This window comes from Eptatretus burgeri, chromosome 10 (assembly GCF_056783735.1).
Source record: "Eptatretus burgeri isolate ZD-2024b chromosome 10, Ebu_testis_v1, whole genome shotgun sequence".
In the NCBI taxonomy this organism is placed as follows: domain Eukaryota; kingdom Metazoa; phylum Chordata; class Myxini; order Myxiniformes; family Myxinidae; genus Eptatretus; species Eptatretus burgeri.
Window position 1 is genome coordinate 8279373 of NC_140970.1, and position 22428 is coordinate 8301800.

Sequence of the window (22428 nt, forward strand, 5' to 3'; positions counted from 1 at the left end):
TTCACGTCCGATCGCTGAAATGTTTCCCGAACCTGATCCAGATGTGACCATCTTGCTGTTAATTGTACAAAAATGCTCCTCAGCTGCTGAAGGTCAAAGATTCCTGGAATGGACCACCTAATGCTCCATGGGCACAGTGTATGGACATTGGATGGGTGATAATTGGCGATGTGTGTCTGGACGGCGTTCATAGCCCGAGCGAGTGGAGGATACCGTAGTCAGATTCTCGACAACGGAAGACCATCAGTCTGCTTGCCATGCCCTAATCGTGTCACTGTCAAGGATGTCATCCTGCCGCATCATCACGTACCTTCAGGTCAGCTCTTTGGAAGATCCTGTGACCACAGAGCCTTTGATGACGGGGTTGGCAGGGACGTCTTTCAGCGAACAACGAATGATAAGCCGGGTCGCTCCATAGAAGACAACTGTTTTCTCGCAATCATGAAGGATGAATTCATCAGGAATGACAATGGCAATTGGGTGGCTCGGTTACCTTCAGAGACGATTTAAAAATAAAACTTCCAGACAATCGACCCCTTGCAATCAACCAGTTAAAGTCCCTTTGCAAGCTTCTGGATAAGAAACCAGCCCTGAAACAGCAGCATGTGGTATTTCATGGCTAAACTCTTTTCCAAAGGACATACTGCCCCAGGTTAAAATGCTTCAGTTATAACTATAGTATGAGAGAGAGAGAGAGAGAGAGAGAGAGAGAGAGAGAGAGAGAGAGAGAGAGAGAGATAGAGAGAGAGAGAGAGATAGAGATAGAGAGAGAGAAAGAGAGATAGAGATAGAGATAGAGATAGAGATAGAGATAGAGATAGAGATAGAGATAGAGATAGAGATAGAGATAGAGATAGAGATAGAGATAGAGATAGAGATAGAGATAGAGATAGAGATAGAGAGAGGGAGAGAGAGAGAGATGATGTGTGAGAGAGAGAGAGAGAGAGAGAGAGAGAGAGAGAGAGAGAGAGAGAGAGAGAGAGAGAGAGAGAGAGAGAGAGAGAGAGAGAGAGAGAGAGAGAGAGAGAGAGAGAGAGAGAGAGAGAGAGACTGACTGACTGACTGACTGACTGACTCTCATGCACTGTAGTTGGTAACACTAACTAACTCGTTGGTCCTACGACAGTAGTCTCCAGAGAATTACTAAAGGAAAGGAATGCTATTTTTGCCTGGGGAGCCCCTTGAACCAGGAACAGAGGCAAAACGACTGCAATGGTATCTTCCTCATTTTGCTGTATTCCATCCAAACAAAGCTGACAATATTTGTGTAGTGGTCGACGGAAGTGCTACCTATCATGATGTCTCACTAAATAAGGTACTATTTCCTGGTCCTGACCTCGTCAACAGTCTCCATGGGGTATTAGTACACATCAGACAGGAACCCTTTGCCATATTGGCTGACATGGAGCCAATGTTTCATTGTTTCTATGTGCATGAGGATCAACGAGACTTTTTGCAATTTCTCTGGGATTCTGAACTACCAATTAAACCCGCTTTGCCTGCTGTAGAGTTGGTTAACGATCCGGAGTTTTGCTCCATAGCCGTATTAGCTATCAAGCATGAACGTTCATTGGGAACACCTTTCACATGTTTCCCAAAATGGAAGTTCAACCCCCCCTCATCCTCAACCCACCCCCCACGCGTCGCATATGGGTGGAGTGTAAGAAAGATTGTTCGGTGTCTGTCGTAGAATCATAGACACGATCTCCTGGAGACAAAAGTTTCTCTAACCCACAAACTGCTTACTAGAAATACTTACCAGAAATCTTGACACCAGTGGCACTACTTACCATGAAGACAACGCCTCGTTGTGCACCACCAGGCGATTTCAGTCATCCTACAGACATCTTTGGTTGCCATTGGCGACATGTACAGCATTTAGCGAATACCTTCTGGTCACGATGGCGCAAAGAATGTCTTCCAATTCCGCAGCCCCATATGTAGTGGCAAGTCAAGAAATGCAACCTTTGTGTCAGTGACATTGTTCTGCTGAAGGCGGATGTCACAGGAATGACTGGCCCTCTGGACACGTAATGGAGGCATTGCCCAGTGAAGATGGTTGGGTTTGAAAAGCGCGAATCCACACCATGAATGATGCCAAACCCCATATCTACCTGTGACCCATAATTGAGGTCATACTGCTTACACCAGGGGGGAGAAGAGTGAATTCCTTCAATGTGTTCTTTTGATTGTGAATTTCATATTCTCATGTTATTTTCCACTATGTCCATATCCGTAAGCCATAGTCTGGTCCATGAATTTAGTGACTGTATATGATTTATATGTAGTCATTTTTATTTCATTTTTGACAAATGTTCAACATTTTTGAAAATGTTCAATAACAATTTGACAATGTTTAGAGCCAAGGTGGCTATCTTGGTTCTTGTTGCATGTAATTATCTTTGCTCAATCAATTGCTGTAGTTGTACATATAAAAACCAGGCAAGGAGTGTGATGCAACTAAGTTTGAATGTAAAATGTATATTATATTCCACGCATGTCTTGCCTCAACATGTTTTGGCATCTTTCATGTCTTTCGTCATGCATATAAATGCTCCACCCATGTGTCGTGTCATCACCGCTGCAAACAGGTGAGAGCAGTGCTGCCCTGTCTGGTGAGATGTGTGGTTATTGTGGATAAGACACTGTTTTTACTGACGCATTGTAGTATTTTTATATGAAGAAAAAGTGATTAAAAACATCTGCAAGTGTTGGTTAAACTACCTGGAACATTCTTATTCAAGAATCGGGACACATCGGCCATTCCAGGATAGGCATGTCCTTTGTGACTGTCATTTGTGGAACTTTTGGAATGTTCCTCATATTGTTTTGTATTATCTATACTGTACTACAAAAGAGCCATTTGTCTATCTGTATGTGTGTGTGTCGCCATTTTTCTCAGAGATGGCTGAAAAGAACTTCGTCAAATTTTCAGAAGTTCATCAGTGAGTGGGGGAGTGTTTTAGGGGGTGGGGGGGGAATGATTGTTGGGGATGTTAAAAAAAAAATCGCTCGATAGTGCCCAAGCCTTTGCAGCTATGTGAAAGGTAATAATAAATGATCCCCGACCCCATTCCTCCATGGGTGTAGGGATGTGTTTCAGGCCCCTACAAAAAAAAAACAGAGGAAAAAAAAATCGAAATTTGATTTCTTCAAAATGCCAACAGGATTAGAACAGCACTGGGCAATGCCGGTACCCCTGTTAGTACAGTATAGTGGAAAGGATGAAGGAAATGCAACGCATTAGGCAGTGATTAAAACAAATGTTTTTTACTAACCTCCGCCATCGAAGATGGATGGAGGTTACTGTTTTCACCCCTTTCTGTTTGTTTGTTTGTTTGTGAACAGTATTACGGAAAAACTCCTGGACGGATTTCGACGATACTTGGTGGGAGGATGAGGTATGTTCCAAGGATCATGCCATTAGATTTTGGAGTTGGTCCAAAGTCCAATATGGCCGCTATGGCGGCCATTTTGAAAAAATATTAGAATTTTTGTTTTTGCATTTCTACATGTTTTAAGTGATTTCCAACCCCCAAAAAAAATTGTTAGAGAAAAAAAAACAAAATTTTGCAACTGTTTTTCAAAAAAAATTCGACTTTATTTGAAAAATATTGGATTTTTTATTTTTTTTTGCATTTCTACATGTTTTAAGTGATTTCCAACCCACCCTTCCCCAAAACAATTTGTTAGAGAAAAAAAAAACAAATTTTGCATCTTTTTTTTTCAAAAAAATTTCGATTTTATTTTTTTTGGCATTTCTACATGCACGTTGATCTAGTTTAGTTTATTCAATCGTGGTTCAGTAGAGTCTGATCCGTTTTGACCTACAATGAATAGGATATCAGGTTCACTTAAGTGACCCAGCAGTATTGGCGGCAGAGGTTTTGCACTCTACCGAGTGCTCCCCCTCTAGTTTTATTTTATGAACCTGTTTGTGTTTCAAAATTTCCTACACTGCAATTTGTTGGTGTTATAACCTCCGCCACCGAAGGTGAAGGAGGTTATGTTTTCATCCCTTTCTGCCTGTTTGTTACTTGCAAAATCGAAGATTTTTCAATATATTGGTTCGTCGATTTTGTTATTCTGTCTGTCTGTCTGTCTGTCTGTTTGTCACCTACAGGTCACAATTTTAAACTGATCTTCACGAAACTTCACCACATGGTAGAGTTTGTCATCAGGAAGATGCGTATTGTTATCTCGGTCAAAAGGTCAAAAGGTCAACATCGGCCAAAGGTGAACAACTTCGGTGAGATTTCTAAAATCCTCAAATTTCATCCGATTGATTTGAAATTTGAAGAGGATTTATATTTGAGGTCACTGAATTCCACTAGCCAATTATTTTAAAGGTCGACATGGACAAAAAGGTCAACAAATTTGGTGAGATTTCTAAAATCCTCATTTTTCATTCGATTGAATTTAAATTTGAAGAGGATTTTTTTTCAGGTCACTGAATTTGACGAGTCAATTATTTTTGAGGTCAACATAGACCAAAAGGGCAACATCAGCCAAAGGTCAATGTCTTCGGTGGGATTTCTAAAATCCTCATTTTTCATTCGATTGAATTGAAATTTGAAGAGGATTTTTTTTCTGGTCACTGAATTCAACCAGCCAGTTATTTTTGAAGTGAACATGGACCAAAAGGTCAACATCAACCGAAGGTCAACAACTTCGGTGAGATTTCTAAAATCCTCATTTTTTCATTCGCTTGAATTGAAATTTTAAGAGGATTTTTTTTCAGGTCACTGAATTCAACCAGCCAGTTATTTTCGAAGTCAACATGGACCAAAAGGCCAACATGACTAAGTCAGGTCAACTAAGGAGGTATTTCTAAAATCCTCAATTTTCATCTCATTGACTTGAAATTTGAAGAGGATTTGTATATCAAGTCACTGAGTTCAACCATCAATTATTTTTGAAGTCAACATCGGCCGAATTCTAAAATTGTCAATTTTCGTTCAATTCACTTGAAATTTGAACAGGAGCTGCATATTTGGTCATTGAATTCAACTACCAATTATATTTGAGGTCAAATTTGTTTTATGAATTTTGCAAGTATCGTGCTCTACACGACGTCGTCTTCTTGTTTGTCTGTTTGTTTGTCTTTGTATAGGATATCTCAAAAAGTTGTGGATGGATCCAGATGAAATTTTGTGGACAGGTTCGGTGTGTGACAAGGACGAACTGATTAGATTTTGGTGAAGGTCTGGATCCAGATCCGGATCCGTATACTATAATTTCTTAAGTGATTCTTCACCATTGAGAGATAGGGCCAAAAACGATATTTATCACGATATCTCAAAAAGTTGTGGACGGATTCGGACGAAACTTGGTGCACAGGTTGGGTGTGTGGCAAGGATGAAGATTTTGATGAAGATCCGAATTCGGATCTGGATACCATAATCATTTAATTTTAAAAAGTGATTCTTCACCATTGAGAGATTGGGCCAAAAAGGATATATGGCATGATATGTCAAAAATGTATTGGGCCTGATATGTTGTCATGGATCAAGCATTATGTGATGGAGCTATATGCTTTATCGAGTGCCCTTCGAGTTTAGAACTGTGACATCAATTTGCAAAATTCCATTTTCAGCATGATGCAACAGATATTCTACAATTTACACATTTATGGCCCTCTCCATTCTTTGCATTGAAGGTTTTTTTAAATTATAATTTAATCGTAGTCGTTTTTAAAAAAGATTTTCAAATACCTCCGATTTTAATTCAAATGCCATTGTTTTTGTGTCGTTTTATAAAAAAATTCATTCAACTGTGAAAGCTATTGATGTTCAAACAGATGCGACAATAATTTTTCATGCGGTGCTGCACAATGTTTGAATCGAGGAAAACGAGAGAGAGAGAGAGAGAGAGAGAGAGAGAGAGAGAGAGAGAGAGAGAGAGAGAGAGAGAGAGAGAGAGAGAGAGAGAGAGAGAGAGAGAGAGAGAGAGAGAGAGAGAGAGAGAGAGAGAGAGAGAGAGAGAGAGAGAGAGAGAGAGAGAGAGAGAGAGAGAGAGAGAGAGAGAGAGAGAGAGAGAGAGAGAGAGAGAGAGAGAGAGAGAGAGAGAGAGAGAGAGAGAGAGAGAGAGAGAGAGAGAGAGAGAGAGAGAGAGAGAGAGAGAGAGAGAGAGAGAGAGAGAGAGAGTTCTCCATTCTGTCTGGATGGATTTCAGAGCTGCGTCTCGCCTGGAGGATTAGGGGCGAGTGGTGCGCTATTATGCTGGACTGACGTATTAAACGAATTGGCCAACTTGTGGCAGACGGGCCAAAGAGTGGGCGGGAATCCGGCACTGCGGCACAAGGCCAATTACTCCGTCGCTGCGAATTGCTGAAAAAACTGGTTAAAAGAACACAGCATCGGCCGAACAACATCCTTGCAATGTGTGACTTATTACGGGTGGCAGTGCAAGGAAGGCATACCACAGCAATGCAATAAAATCACTTGTTACATCACAAGAAATCATTATGTCATCTGCAGGGATATATATATATATATATATATGTATATATAATAAAGCTCTTTCTAACCACTGACTGACTGACAGGCATGATCTTTAATATCAGTCATTTTGGTGATGTAGAAAGCTTAAATTTTGCATGCTGATAGACATCAAAGCCAGTACACTGGAAAAAAATAATAATCACAGTCGGACAACATCCATGAATAAATATTGTAAACAAATGAAAAAAAAAATGAAAAAAATAAACAAAGAATGCAGGTGAGTGACCCGAGACAATGCTGAAGCAGGGTAATTTTGTGTGCCGAAGGACATCAAAGCCGATACATGAGGAAAAATCACAGAGCCATTGGAAAGCATCTGTAAATGAAAACATAAATAGATGAAAATAAATAAATGAAAAAATCAAATGAAGGTGAGCGACCCGAGACAAAGGGGAAACACAGATCTTATGTTTACACAATGTGTAAGCACACCCCACTCGTATGCGTGTGTCTATATATCTATATATATATATATATATATATATATATATATATATATATATATATATATATATATATATATATATATATATATATATATATATATATATATATATATATATATATATATATACACATATATATTTCTAACCACTGAATGACTCACTCACTGACTAACTGACTGATTCACTGACTGATATTAAAGATCGGTACCTTCTGAGTGATGGAGAAAGCTGAAATTTTGTGTTGATGGACATCGAAACTGGTACACCGGGGGAAAAAAAATCACAGAATTGTCGGACAACATCCAAAAATGAAAATATATATAAATGAAAAAAATATATATTAAAAAATGCAGGTGAGCGACCTGAGACAATAAGGAAACATGGTAATTTTTTGTGCTGACGGAAATTGAAGCCGATACACCAGGAAAAATTACAGAACTGTCGGAAAGCATCCGTAAATGAAAATATAAATAAATGAAAAATCAAATGTGGGTGAGTGACTCCAGACAATGGGGAAGCACGGTTTGTATGCTTACACATGTGTTAGCATACCCCGCTAGTGTGTGTGTATGTATGTGTGTATATATATATATATATATATATATATATATATATATATATATATATATATATATATATGTATATATATATATATATATATATATATATATATATATATATATATATGTATATATATATATATATATATATATATATATATATATATATATATATATATATATATATATATATATATATATATATATATATATATATATATATATATATATATATACTGTATACATATATACAGACACATATACAGAAACATACATATATAATATATATGTATATATATATATATATATATATATATATATATATATATATATATATATACACATATATATGTATGTATATATACTTATATACATACATACATTCATATATATATATATATATATATATATATATATATATATATATATATATATATATATATATATATATATATATATATATATATATATATACACACACATGCATACACACATACATACATACATACATACATATACATTGCCCTTAAAAATACACTGATAAAGTTCTCCCAAGGGGCACAGTCTCATTATAAAGATTTTAAACCATATAAGCATCATGAATGAAAAACACGACAAAACATCAGAAGTTTAACACACAAGTACATGCATGCATACAAGTTTTACGAGAAACCACATCAAAATGTATATGAAATCAAAGTGAAAAACGTAAACGTGGTACTTGATAAGGTACGCACAGCTAAATGAATAAATAAAGACGTGACTGGTAGATTTAAATCGATAAAATTTATCACATGATTTTATAAAATCTCATAACAAACATGTTATGGGTATCACAATGTAAAGGACATCACATTGATGACATGTAACTCTCAATGTTATGAATATATAGTCATAGAATATATTGTGAACAAATCCCATCATTATATTATTACACTTTATGAACTGAACTGCACTCTTATTGGAGGCTCATTTTGGCATTCTCATTGGTCTGCATTAACTGCTACATTGGAGAAAAATGTCTGACAGTAGGTGTTTTTTTTCTTCAATATGGAGCAGTATCATACTGAGAATGAGGCAACTGGGAACTGGCAGACATTGGACAAACAAACTAATGAATTTCACCAAAATAATTTGTGGATTTGTGGATTGGAGCTGGAAGGTTTTGGAGGGGAGGAAAGAAGTTGGTTGATAGAAGATAACTTGACATGGTTGTGGGCTGCTAGCTCAATACACTGATTGGAAGAGTGACATTGAATAGGTCAAATGACATCATGAGAGCATATACAACTTATACAACTTACTTATACAACTCGGGAGAGCACATACATCCGCCAGGCTGAACAGTTTACATTTTGTATCCCACGGATTGGCTGGATCTGGATCTGGGCCTCAACCAAAATCTAATCAACTTGTTCTTGTCACCAAACCAACTCATACACCTAGTTTTGTCATAACTTGTCCACAACTTTTTGAAACATCATGCTATATATCGTTTTTGGCCCCATCTCTCAATGGTGAAAAATCACTTAAAAAAATTTAATGACACCGAGCCTAAGCCTGGTAGTTTCACTCTTCATGAGATTAAACCTCACTAATCATGCCTTTGCAAAGGTGCAAATAGTAAGACAGATGTGAGATACAGTCAAAGGTGAATAATTTAAGTTTCTTCCTTTTACATCACCGTACGAGAACACCCACACATGCTGCACTCAGATGTGTTTCTTGAGTGATTATTCAAGAGAGATTAACGCATTTGTGTGATGTTCTCCAGTAATATCAGCACAGGCTGGTACAAAGCAAGCCGTTGGTTGTCCAAGTGAATTTAAAATGCATTGACATTATTCCTGTACTTTTATATGACTGTTCAAATTTGAATTAAAACAATGACAGAATCTGCTGTATTATTGAGAAACATGGATGTCACTTCACTGGCTGTGCTAGTTCACCAGATATTATCTCAAGTAGATCATGTTATAGTCAGAGTTAATCATGGAGTGGTCCTTAACATAAACAAGTTATTCAAACGTTAGTGCCGTGCAACATCCACTCTTCCATGAGTCGAACCCAAAGTGCTTCATGACCGATGCCTAGGTGACATTGAGATGAATCACACAATGCATAACTCCAGCGTCATTACATTGTGTTAGTAAACCTGCTTATGTGTAATAATACTGCCTTTTTTAGATTATGCATTTGATGACATGTTTTTCAAAAAAAATACATAATGACATATAAATAACGATTTAATGACATTATTATTATTATTATTATTATTTTTTTTTAAAGAGACTTCAAAAAAACTAAAAGAAACTGACGATGAAAGATCATCCCAAGAGTGGGCACCCCGCATCATTGCAGGATATGACAAAAGTGTTGCCACTGTGGAAGAAAGGGCTTCCTGTTGCGGTTTCTTCATGAGTGCAAACAGTTTTCTTTGATCTGTGAGAACTTTTCAAAAATCCAAGTATACTGTACCGGATCTGTCTTGACGACCTGTTGTCATTTATCCACTGAACTGTTAATACTACTTTCCGACGTTAAATCCTTCCTCTTCTCCAATGGCCTGATTTCCGATCATCAATTTCGATTCAGACCAGGTACCCTGGACTTGCTGCTCCTGCTTTGCCTAAAATGGATGGAGGTCTTCAATGCCAGACATGAGATCAGAGTCATCTCCCCAGACATAGCACGTGCTTTCGACACGGTCTGGCACCGCGCCCTGCTCACATAACTTTCTACCTATGGTATCCAAGGTCATCTCCACTCTTGGCTCGCGGACTTCCTCTCCTGTCACAGTCATTGTGTGGCCCTTGGAGGGAATTCTCTCATCTCCTCTTCCTGTCCAGACTAGAGTCACTCAAGGCAGTGTTCTGAGCCCTGTAGTTTTTCTTGTTTTCATCAATGATCTCTCCGGCTCTTTATCTCTTTGGTGATGACTCCACCCAATGCCATACCATCTGTCATCCCTCAGATCGCGAGGCAGCAGCTTCTTCACTCTCTGCAGATCTCGATAAAATCACAAACTGGTCCAACATGTGGAACATGTCTTTTAATCCTGACAAATCTCACACTCTCACTATGTCTCTCTAAAAGGACTGTCTGGAACCCCCCACCCAATCTACTTTCTCAACAATCCTCTTGAAGAAGTCTTTTCATTCAAACTTTTGGGCCTCACTATCTGCCATGATCTTTCCTGGGAAAGCCACATCTCCAAGCTGGGCTCCAAAGCCAGTCGCCGATTGGGAATCCTCCATCGTGCAGAGTCCTTCCTTGGCACAGCTGAGCTCCTGACTACGTACAAAGCTTTCAACCACAGCCTGATGGCATACCCATCCCCCCCTCTGAGCTGGTGCTCCTGCCTCTCACCTTTCTCGGCTACACGCTGTGGAAACCACGGCATTTAAGATTGTTGTTATCTCCCGCGATGTGGCTGAGTCTTTGGGTCTCTCACTCTCTCACCACAGGCAGTTCGGTGGTATTTCTGTCTTCTATCTTCTCTTCTCCGGAATTGCCCCCCTTGCTCTGTCTGCTATCTGTCTTGTCCATATTTCTGCAGGGCGATTAAGGTCTGCCAGCAACTCCATTCTGATCAAACTACCAAAATCAAGAATCACTGCTCACCTTCATTCTTTCATTCCTCTTTTTTTTCCTGCCTTTGGAACAAACTCCCACACACTCTTCAATCCCACTCTTCCCTCCAGGTCTTCAAAATAGCTGTTCACCACCATGTCTTATCTTCCCCCATCCAAAACCATGATCTTTTCTACCCCTATTAATCCACCCTAAACCCACCTCGTTCATATTCCCTGCTTTCCTTCCTGAAAGTCCCTGTAGTGTCCATCTTGTTTACGGCGTGAACCCTGCCCCATCCCTCTCCCTTCCACAGATCTCCTCATGTGTCCTTTCCCCAACGTGTTGTGCTTCCCTTTCCCATCCCTCTTGTCTCCTGCTCCCCTTGTTACATGTTCTGTGTGTTAGCTCTTATACGAAAAAAAACAAGATTGCCCTCTTCACCTCTCCTCTCCCAAATCATCCTTAGTACCCCAATGCCAGTGCATTGTCCTTTTTGCCCTCTGTCACCTCACTCTTACATGAGTCGAGGTCTAGGTCCTGCAAGCAAATAAAGACTTTAAATGCTCAGAGATCAATTACCTGTTATGTTGTTGACACATGAAACATTTAAAATCGTAAAGAAAGCAGCTTGAGAAAGCACTTTTTCTCTCCACAAGATTGAGGCTCATGAAAGAGAAAGATGATGGATGGTATGAATTGACACTTGGGCAGTGGGGTAACTGAATAATCAAGGGAATGAAAAAAATAGGAAAGGAGGAGGGAAAGAGGAAGGAAGGAAGGAAGGAAGGAAACATTGCATCCTGCAAATAATAGGGTTGGGCTAGAAAGGGTCAATGGGGCTAATAAAGATTATTTTTCAGGATGGGGATGACATGAGATGGCAGTGCAACACTTGCTTGAAGCCTTTAAAGGAAACATCCGATAGCACAGTCTATGGAATGTGGTTCCACATGCAGGAGAGGCGAGAAACAAATAGTTGAAATGTGCAGTCATCCTGGATTTTGGAAGATTAACAAGGATGGGGTAACTGGAAGAACATGTGCATCCTCAAGTGGTTGGAGGGGATCAGAGAGCTGAGAAAACAGAGGAATCTAAACCTGAGGAAGAGATGGCAAAAAAAACAACAACAAAAAAAAAATAACGAGAACACCAACCTGCCTGTGATGCGAGAACTGCAGACATTGTGCTTTGGCCTCATCGTGGGAGATTCCAATAATGTTGAGAGCTGAAGAATTCACAGAATCCAGGCGACACAGATATGATGCTGGCGTTTCAACTTATAGGGGAGAGTACTCCATTGAGCTATAGGCGAAGGCTTTATAGGCTGTGAGTAGTTGTGATTTTTCAGGGAAAGACTTGGAACGATGGAGGATGCCCAACCTGCAGCTGGCTTTGCACGCCAGCTTTGCTCTATGGGTAGCCCATTTTTGAGGTCATAACTGATGATGCCGAGAGGTTCAAAACTGAACCTCTTCCAGTTGCTGACCATGGAAGTAGATAGGTAGGTTTGTATGGCAATCCCTCCAGAGCAAGAGGGGGAGACTGTGAGGCTTTCCGGGACTGAACATGTTCCACTTATCAGTGCAGCATGTAACATTTCAAATGACAATCAGCAATCAGCATTCTAATGAATCACTTGGGAATATAAAATTGTCTATGTCCCCAAGGTCGCTGTTGAGGGACGATAAAGGGCATAAGAGCAAATCTCCAAAAAAAGTTATGGAGATAAGCTGAAGGATTCTAAATGTTTATTTTCAAGAACAAAAACTTCATTGGGTGGTCGCTCGACTGCAGTTTTTCTCAGGTTTTCCGTCTGTCTGTCTGTGTGTAATGGACAGCTCTGGAGGCCAGAGGAGTCAACCGATTTTGATGAAACTTGACTGGTAGGTTCACACCAGGATCTAGTTGTACGCTTTTGAGCACCGTTGCTATGGACGCCACCGTTGCCTCGCAATGGGACTTTGAAATTTTTGAAAAAATCTGGAAAATATTTTTATATCTTTTTTTTTTCGAAAATCAAAAATCGGCTTCCACGCTTTTATACGCACTATAATCAACCTCTTTGTCAAAAAAATTTCAGCCCGATCCGTCAAAAACTGTATGACTAGTATACAATTATATAGTGACCACCCATGTCACCTACCAGCTTGTTTAAATCTGGGTCACCATTTTGAATGTGCGTTCACCATTTTGAATGTGGATTCACCATTTTGAATGTGCGTTCACCATTTTGAATGTGCGTTCACCATTTTGAATGTGCGTTCACCATTTTGAATGTGGATTCACCATTTTGAATGTGGATTCACCATTTTGAATGTGGATTCACCATTTTGAATGTGCGTTCACCATTTTGAATGTGGATTCACCATTTTGAATGTGGATTCACCATTTTGAATGTGGATTCACCATTTTGAATGTGGGTTCACCATTTTGAATGTGGGTTCACCATTTTGAATATGGATTCACCATTTTGAATGTGGATTCACCATTTTGAATGTGGGTTCACCATTTTGAATGTGGGTTCAGCATTTTGAATGTGGGTTCACCATTTTGAATATGGATTCACCATTTTGAATGTGGAGTCACCATTTTGAATGTGGATTCACCATTTTGAATGTGGGTTCACCATTTTGAATGTGGGTTCACCATTTTGAATGTGGGTTCACCATTTTGAATGTGGTTTCAGCATTTTGAATGTGGGTTCACCATTTTGAATGTGGGTTCACCATTTTGAATGTGGTTTCAGCATTTTGAATGTGGGGTCACCATTTTGAATGTGGGTTCACCATTTTGAATGTGGTTTCAGCATTTTGAATGTGGGTTCACCATTTTGAATGTGGGTTCACCATTTTGAATGTGGTTTCAGCATTTTGAATGTGGGGTCACCATTTTGAATGTGGGTTCACCATTTTGAATGTGGGTTCACCATTTTGAATGTGGGGTCACCATTTTGAATGTGGGTTCACCATTTTGAATGTGGTTTCAGCATTTTGAATGTGCGTTCACCATTTTGAATGTGGATTCACCATTTTGAATGTGGGGTCACCATTTTGAATGTGGGTTCACCATTTTGAATGTGGATTCACCATTTTGAATGTGGGTTCAGCATTTTGAATGTGGGTTCACCATTTTGAATGTGGATTCACCATTTTGAATGTGGATTCACCATTTTGAATGTGGGGTCACCATTTTGAATGTGGATTCACCATTTTGAATGTGGGTTCAGCATTTTGAATGTGGGTTCACCATTTTGAATGTGGATTCACCATTTTGAATGTGGATTCACCATTTTGAATGTGGATTCACCATTTTGAATGTGGGTTCACCATTTTGAATGTGGGTTCAGCATTTTGAATGTGGGTTCACCATTTTGAATGTGCGTTCACCATTTTGAATGTGGATTCACCATTTTGAATGTGGATTCACCATTTTGAATGTGGATTCACCATTTTGAATGTGGGGTCACCATTTTGAATGTGGATTCACCATTTTGAATGTGGGGTCACCATTTTGAATGTGGATTCACCATTTTGAATGTGGGTTCACCATTTTGAATGTGGATTCACCATTTTGAATGTGGGGTCACCATTTTGAATGTGGGTTCACCATTTTGAATGTGGATTCACCATTTTGAATGTGGGTTCAGCATTTTGAATGTGGGTTCACCATTTTGAATGTGGATTCACCATTTTGAATGTGGATTCACCATTTTGAATGTGGGTTCACCATTTTGAATGTGGATTCACCATTTTGAATGTGGATTCACCATTTTGAATGTGGATTCACCATTTTGAATGTGGGTTCACCATTTTGAATGTGGGTTCAGCATTTTGAATGTGGGTTCACCATTTTGAATGTGCGTTCACCATTTTGAATGTGGATTCACCATTTTGAATGTGGATTCACCATTTTGAATGTGGATTCACCATTTTGAATGTGGGTTCACCATTTTGAATGTGGGTTCACCATTTTGAATGTGGGTTCACCATTTTGAATGTGGATTCACCATTTTGAATGTGGATTCACCATTTTGAATGTGGGTTCACCATTTTGAATGTGGGTTCACCATTTTGAATGTGGGTTCACCATTTTGAATGTGGATTCACCATTTTGAATGTGGGTTCACCATTTTGAATGTGGGTTCAGCATTTTGAATGTGGGTTCACCATTTTGAATATGGATTCACCATTTTGAATGTGGAGTCACCATTTTGAATGTGGATTCACCATTTTGAATGTGGGTTCACCATTTTGAATGTGGGTTCACCATTTTGAATGTGGATTCACCATTTTGAATGTGGATTCACCATTTTGAATGTGGAGTCACCATTTTGAATGTGGGGTCACCATTTTGAATGTGGGTTCACCATTTTGAATGTGGTTTCAGCATTTTGAATGTGGGTTCACCATTTTGAATGTGGGTTCACCATTTTGAATGTGGGTTCACCATTTTGAATGTGGGTTCACCATTTTGAATGTGGGGTCACCATTTTGAATGTGGATTCACCATTTTGAATGTGGGTTCAGCATTTTGAATGTGTGTTCACCATTTTGAATGTGGGTTCACCATTTTGAATGTGGATTCACCATTTTGAATGTGGATTCACCATTTTGAATGTGGATTCACCATTTTGAATGTGGGGTCACCATTTTGAATGTGGGTTCACCATTTTGAATGTGGTTCACCATTTTGAATGTGGGTTCAGCATTTTGAATGTGGGTTCACCATTTTGAATGTGGGTTCACCATTTTGAATGTGGTTCACCATTTTGAATGTGGATTCACCATTTTGAATGTGGGTTCACCATTTTGATTGTGAATCCAAAAGACAAGGTATGGCCTGAAAAGCATTCTGATTCTCCTCCACCTTGCAAATCCTCAGTGAAAGCCTCAGCTGGGAAGGTGATGGCCTCTGCCTTTTAAGATACTGTACTGAGCAATATTCTTCTCAAATTTTTTTTTTGATATTGATCTCAGGCTCATACTGGAAACTCAGAATCTAGTTGCCAACGATTGTCGTGTTATAGCAGTCAATTTCAGCACAATTCAATGGTTGCTCGTGAGCTGTTATATTATATGTGAGTATAAATGCGAGTATAAATATTACTTCTTGCTCGAGCATATATTTACGTTTGAGAAATTTTTTTAAAGGTCGAAAGGATAATTTTGTCCATTGCCTCATAATCAATAGGTGAAAACTCTCTTATACACAATCATATCACGTTTCTGAACCAAACTTTCTTATTTTCCTTAAACCTCCTTTCACTGGTTTATTGACCACAACCTTGGTCTATGTCTTTCCCTTCCTCTCTCCATCTGTCCCTCTCTACGTGGTTTGATTTTAATACACATGGAACCCATATCCTGGGTGGGGAGGAGCCGCTCAGAGACCTTTCATCCGGATCTGGCCACGAATCTTCGTGACACGCATGGGAGGAATTGCACGACGCTAATCCTTGTGTATGTTACTCGATCGGCCCGGAAAGCTTTTAGACAGAGTGATGGCGAGGGCTCTTCGAAAGGCGCTCCCAAAGTCCAGGGAGAGTAAGGAAAGCGAGGGGAGGGGGAGGGTGTTTGAGGAGGACGTTGCGCGGCTGAAGGAAAGAGGACGAAAGAAAGCAGAGCAAGCAAGACAACATACATCGTCACACGATCTCACCTTGCGGCATGAAATGATTATGGTAACTGCACAAATACATGTAATGTTCGATTAAGAAGCATCTGTAATGGTATATTCCCCCATCATGCACAAATGTGAAAAGTAAAAAGGTTTCAATTAATGTTTATATTAATATTATGGATTGTGACCTGGATGAAAGCTAGCATTATCTTTTGATTCGGTGCATCATCATGTATGAAGACCAATGATGTATGTTACCCACTTTCACACATTTTATTTTATTACCAAATGTGTAGCTTATATCGAATTACTGCATGTGAATAAAATGGCGGAGGTGTATGAACTTCCATGGTTCCTACTGTGTTTTTGCCCCAATATCTGGTGTAGCTCGTACAGTTTGTTAGGCCATGGCAAATAGGTAGCAGCAGTGGGTTCACGTTCTGTGGCACATGCCAAAACGGTGGAATTTTGACACCACACTTTCCCTTGATCCATCTTAGCTTTTCTCAGTTTTATTTTTTTTCGAAAGCGATTCAGCCTTCACCACCTCTGTGCATTCATGAGATGATGGAGGCCCAGCCCAAGTTAGCTTGTTCTTCACTCTGGTTATGAAAAGTGCACTGAGTTATAGTTTTGTTATTGTTTCCCATAACAATTCATGTGGGTTCTTTAATATATTATAAGCAAAGACAATATACAGAATTGCAGAAGTTTAAATTTTGAAATTCCAATTGGGAACCAATTGGTCCTGTTATATCAAAGTCATAGGGAAGCAGATTATACAAGAATGGCAAAATGAATGTATGGTGATAATACTAATAACGAAAAAAAACAAACTCCAAGGCAACATGGACGGAGAAGCTGTGGCCAGATGCTCGCGAGATGCGCACACAGTTCCTCACAGTCCTTTGTCAAGGTTAATTTCGTGGTTAATCTGCTGCCGTTGTGGACACCATGTGAGTAGTGCAACGGTGCTTTAATAGCCCACGTGTCCATTCCGTGTGCAGGATCCTTTAGCCTCAGTGGATTATTTGGTATTAGGAGCGCAAAGAATCTTGCCCTGCTCCTTTAATGCACTGCTGCGCTGTTGCTAATCTACATTTCATAGGGAACGCGGCCCGCACGCTCTTTACAAACTCCTGGAAACCTCAGCAATCTCTACATAAACCCGTACATGTGTGTATGTGTGGATGAATGATATATATATATATATATATATATATATATATATATATATATATATATATATATATATATATATACACATATACTTATGGCCTACAATTAATCCCATGTCTTTGAGGGATCGGTTGAAGGGGAAATTTGGCCCAAGTCTTTCACAAATCGCTAGGCAGGGTTGGACGTTCAATGAAAGCTGACTTAGCCGCAAATATGTTTAGGCTGCAGGCAATAACTCACCGACCCTTCGTGAAAGACACCATGAGATCTTTAACAGCCAGCAGCTAATTTTGACTGATGGGACACCAAGCTTAACATCCATCCAAAGGACGGTGCACTTTGTGATGCAACGCATCGCATGCAAAGCACCAATTGGACAGTTTATCGTTGAGTCGGGAATTGAACCCAAGACAGATGGCTCAATGGCAAGCGTATCTATAAGTATCAGCGTAACGATAGATTGATAGTTTATTTGAAGATCAATCGGTTCTGTTATGACAAAACTTTGGAATTAAAAAAAAAGTTTGTTCACTTCTTGAGGTTAATTCACAGCATGTCTGCAGAATTAGACTTATTCAACCTGAAACAAGGATGCGTACAAATGTATAGCTTAACATTAAAGTAAAACAAAAGGACTAGCCACATAAAGGCCTGTTCACAAAACAACTTGTTATTTATATGAGGTACGTTCAAAGTCCAAGAAATCTCGACTTTTATTTATCAATAGACATGTCGGACTATTAGCAAATAATTTTTTTTCAATTATATATACTGGAAAGAGTGAAAAGTAAAAACCATTGTCGTTTCTTGGCTGACAGTGAGTATCTTGTATTGACAGGAGTTTGAACGTCCCATGCAATAGTCCAACATCGTTTGCAAGGTAGTTTCTCATGACATCACGACGTCATAGATGAAACATTCTTTGCAGACAAGGTGTATCGTTTGTATCGGTTCAATTTATTAACGTCGCGTCCCTCAACGCAGCTCTTTATCGTGAGAGTGTTAAGCTCTTTTATTACAAGACGCAGTTTGATATTACATGTACAATTTGTTTGTTATAAGAGCAATTGATTCAATGAAAACAATAATAATAATAATATGATTATCGTAATAATAAGGATAAATAATGTATGTAAAAATATAGACATAAGGGTTGAAAATTATTCGAAACAACAATTCCAAATTAAAGTCAATCGTTCATATAAGATATTGATACTGTGATAGAGGAATTTGTTTCTTGACACGCGTCATGTCATGTTAGCGATCGATCATCGCATAAGTGAAATATACAGATTGTACACGTGGCAAAAGTGCTGAAAAAAAATGTCCGCATACTCTGTAGGAGAGCCTGCTACACATGGTGGAAATATACAAAGTGTGAGTCACAGTCGGCATCCGCAGGTACAGGTATCAGAGCAAAATCTCCGTGAGAACTGGAACAGATAATCAACTGAATCACTTCATGATGAGATAAAGCAAATGTTTTTCAATTACGCAATATGAAATCAATCAAGCCACCAATATAATTATACACTGTTTTCGACGGTTTTCACTTTTAAAATTATTGTTAAACTTCAAGTCGAGAAACTGGTAGATGAAATTAATGTAGTGTTGCCGGAGAGCAGCCATGATGGGTCAAGTGGCCTCCTGTGTCAATGTTTCTTGTATATCCTTGTAATGCTTTGAATGCAAAGTCAGAAAAAAGATTTTGCACCAATAAAATACAAGAAAAACGACAACTTTGCAAGGGCCGCTCAAAATGTTCTCCGAATGAGACAGTCACAATATTTCAAGAAATGCTATCGTTTTTCTATCATACATATATATGTATATATATATATATATATATATATATATATATATATATATATATATATATATATATATATATATATATATATATATATATATATATGTACACACATATAGGTATGTGTAATAAGTAAAGAAATATGTAAGTTACAATTTTAAATTATATATACACACCTGTTATCCTGTTTCACATTTCCTCCATTATTGGGAGTATATCATTCATAAAACTTTTTTTAAAATGCTCTGCAAGATGAATATATGAATATATATATATATATATATATATATATATATATATATATATATATATATATATATATATATATATATATATATATCCCTAGTTTCCACCTGCATATTGTGCCAAATAGAGGAAATCTAATTTCTGCAGCAAAATGAATGTCAGGCAGCTCGCTGCACTCTCACAATGAGGAAAAACATTTTGCAAACTGCGGCTTTTCGGCGAGACTCACACATGAAATGGACCATGTTTTCATGGGAATGATGAATTACGGCTGTGGATTAGCCAAGCTGCATCCACCTTTTGTCGTTCCATCGTCCTCAATAACGCTAATAGTAATTTTTGTTTCTTTAAACATTGTTGTCGTGCGTTAACATGTACCGTCTATACCAACACTTTAAGTAATGCAATCGTATAATTCATATAATAACGTTCATGTAGCATTGGATGCCATACCAAAGCAAGCGACACTCTTGCGATTTAAAATGACATCAAATAAAATACTTATCGAGGCGTCATGTGCATCTTGTCGGATTTTTGTTTCTGCAAATATAAAAGAGTTGCATTCGCAAATATAAAGACGACGTGTCATGTTTACCTGGATCAACGTGTGAGGACAGCATTTGTGCTCTCGTATGCTCCATCATACTCGTTTCTCGGCTCTCCAACTCTCTTCTTCTTCTGTGAGGAGGTGAGATGGGATAGCGAATGGCTGGGAGCGTAAAGGTACGAATCCCATCACATACAATACACCCATAAATATAGCTGTAGCGTGTAGAAATATATACTTTTTTTCTACATATATATATATATATATATATATATATATATATATATATATATATATATATATATATATATATATCGTACATATGTGAATATTGTTATATACACATATAAGAAATAACACAAATTCTCGGTGTTTGTTCACCCACAAGACTCATTCCTTGGGTTGTAAATAAGTGTAGTACTACACGATTTAATCACTGTTATTCCACTTTACTCCTCTCTTCCCATTCTTCTTTCATGACAGGGCTTGGGTAGGGGGCAGAGCAGTGTGACCACTCCTCATTTTCATAAATGCCAAGGTGAGCTAATGAAAAAATCTAAGAATTCACAAGGTTTCGGAAAAGAGATGATAATAGAAAACCTATACGCCAAGAAAACCTATAGAAAACCAAGACGCCAAGGTGAACAACGAATAGCCATGATGTTGTGAAAAAAGCCAATGAGTGGTCACACTGGGGCAGAGTAAGGGTTAGGGCCTTAAGTGACGACTTATGTCGTCATGATTGGCATGTGTTTTGCAGTAAGAATACGGAATCTGCCGCCTTCATATCATTCACTAAATGTTTACTCGAGTTATTTGATAGTTGTAGTTTCTGCTTAAAATATTTGGCTCACAATCATAATGTGAACAAAGCAGACGGGAAGTAGAATTTTTTTTTGAATAAGTCAATGCCTTAAATTTATTCTCCTCTCTGCAAGCATAAGCCTCAAATACACAAGTCTAATGCTTTATGCATTGAAGGTTGCTTGTAGCAATTTTCACAATATTCATGAAATGTTTTTTCTGACCAGCCCTTTTGGGTGTAACTTTCAATACCTTGACACCCTCACCGCCTCACCACAGTCAAACGGGCACAATGCATGTGAAAACATGGTAAAGGGAGGATGAAGATTTTCTGTAAGAAATTTCGCAATGCGTGTGGGAGAATGAATGTGTGCAAAGTAAAAACACTGCTTTTATTTGAGAATATAAACGAGCCATTCATTCCATCCTTTACCACGGCATCAGGGGTCGGCGCACTATATAGCCTTTGCCATCGAGATCAACAGGTGGAACAAGGTTGAGGTCACATCAAAAGATTTTAAAATCAACTGTACCTTGTATGAACTTTACCTTATAGTTACCAGTTTGGGGCCATATATTTATTATGTTCACATATATGGCATTATTTTGCACCCACTTCTCCCCAGAACTTATCGCTGAAATGTATGTATGTTCATCTTCTTCTCTACTTTCCCCACTGTTGGCTATTCCTACATCTCCTCCCAACCTGGTCATTCCCTATTTTGTCGTTTTTATCACAGTTTTGTTCCCACCTCTTCATGCGTACGTCATAGGTAGGTGTCCTATTACGAAGTTACCGAACAATTCCAGATCGTGACATGGCTGGGCCATTTAATTGTTTAGCCAACATAATTTATTAATTTGCAAAGTTTTGACGATATTCATTTCACTTATTCGGAGAAGACAGATCAAACCAATACAGCACTCCGCTGAACATTCCCACATTGATTGTGTCCATTTTGATTTCCATTTGAGAGTCAATACATGTCTTCTCATATTATAATTGTCATGTTTGGAATCAGTTAAAAAAACGTCAGTTGCAGTCACAAGGAAGTACGAGGCGTAATATAATGGTCATGCATACACAGCCTAATCCGCATAGCTTAACGTTCACCTAGCATTGTATTAAAGATCATCA

The 22428-nt window shown here is 38.5% G+C and overlaps 1 protein-coding gene across 1 annotated transcript in view; it reads right to left on the bottom strand.

Moving 5' to 3' along the window:
• The window catches only part of LOC147017921 (pituitary homeobox 3-like), a 128611-nt gene that overhangs the window by 65722 nt on the left and 40461 nt on the right, over positions 1 to 22428 (bottom strand). The window contains exon 2 of the mRNA XM_085897016.1: positions 20535 to 20617. Within this exon, the coding sequence (XP_085753142.1) occupies positions 20535 to 20583 (49 nt within the window). The 5' untranslated portion in view covers positions 20584 to 20617. The remainder of the gene's footprint in view (positions 1 to 20534; positions 20618 to 22428) is intronic.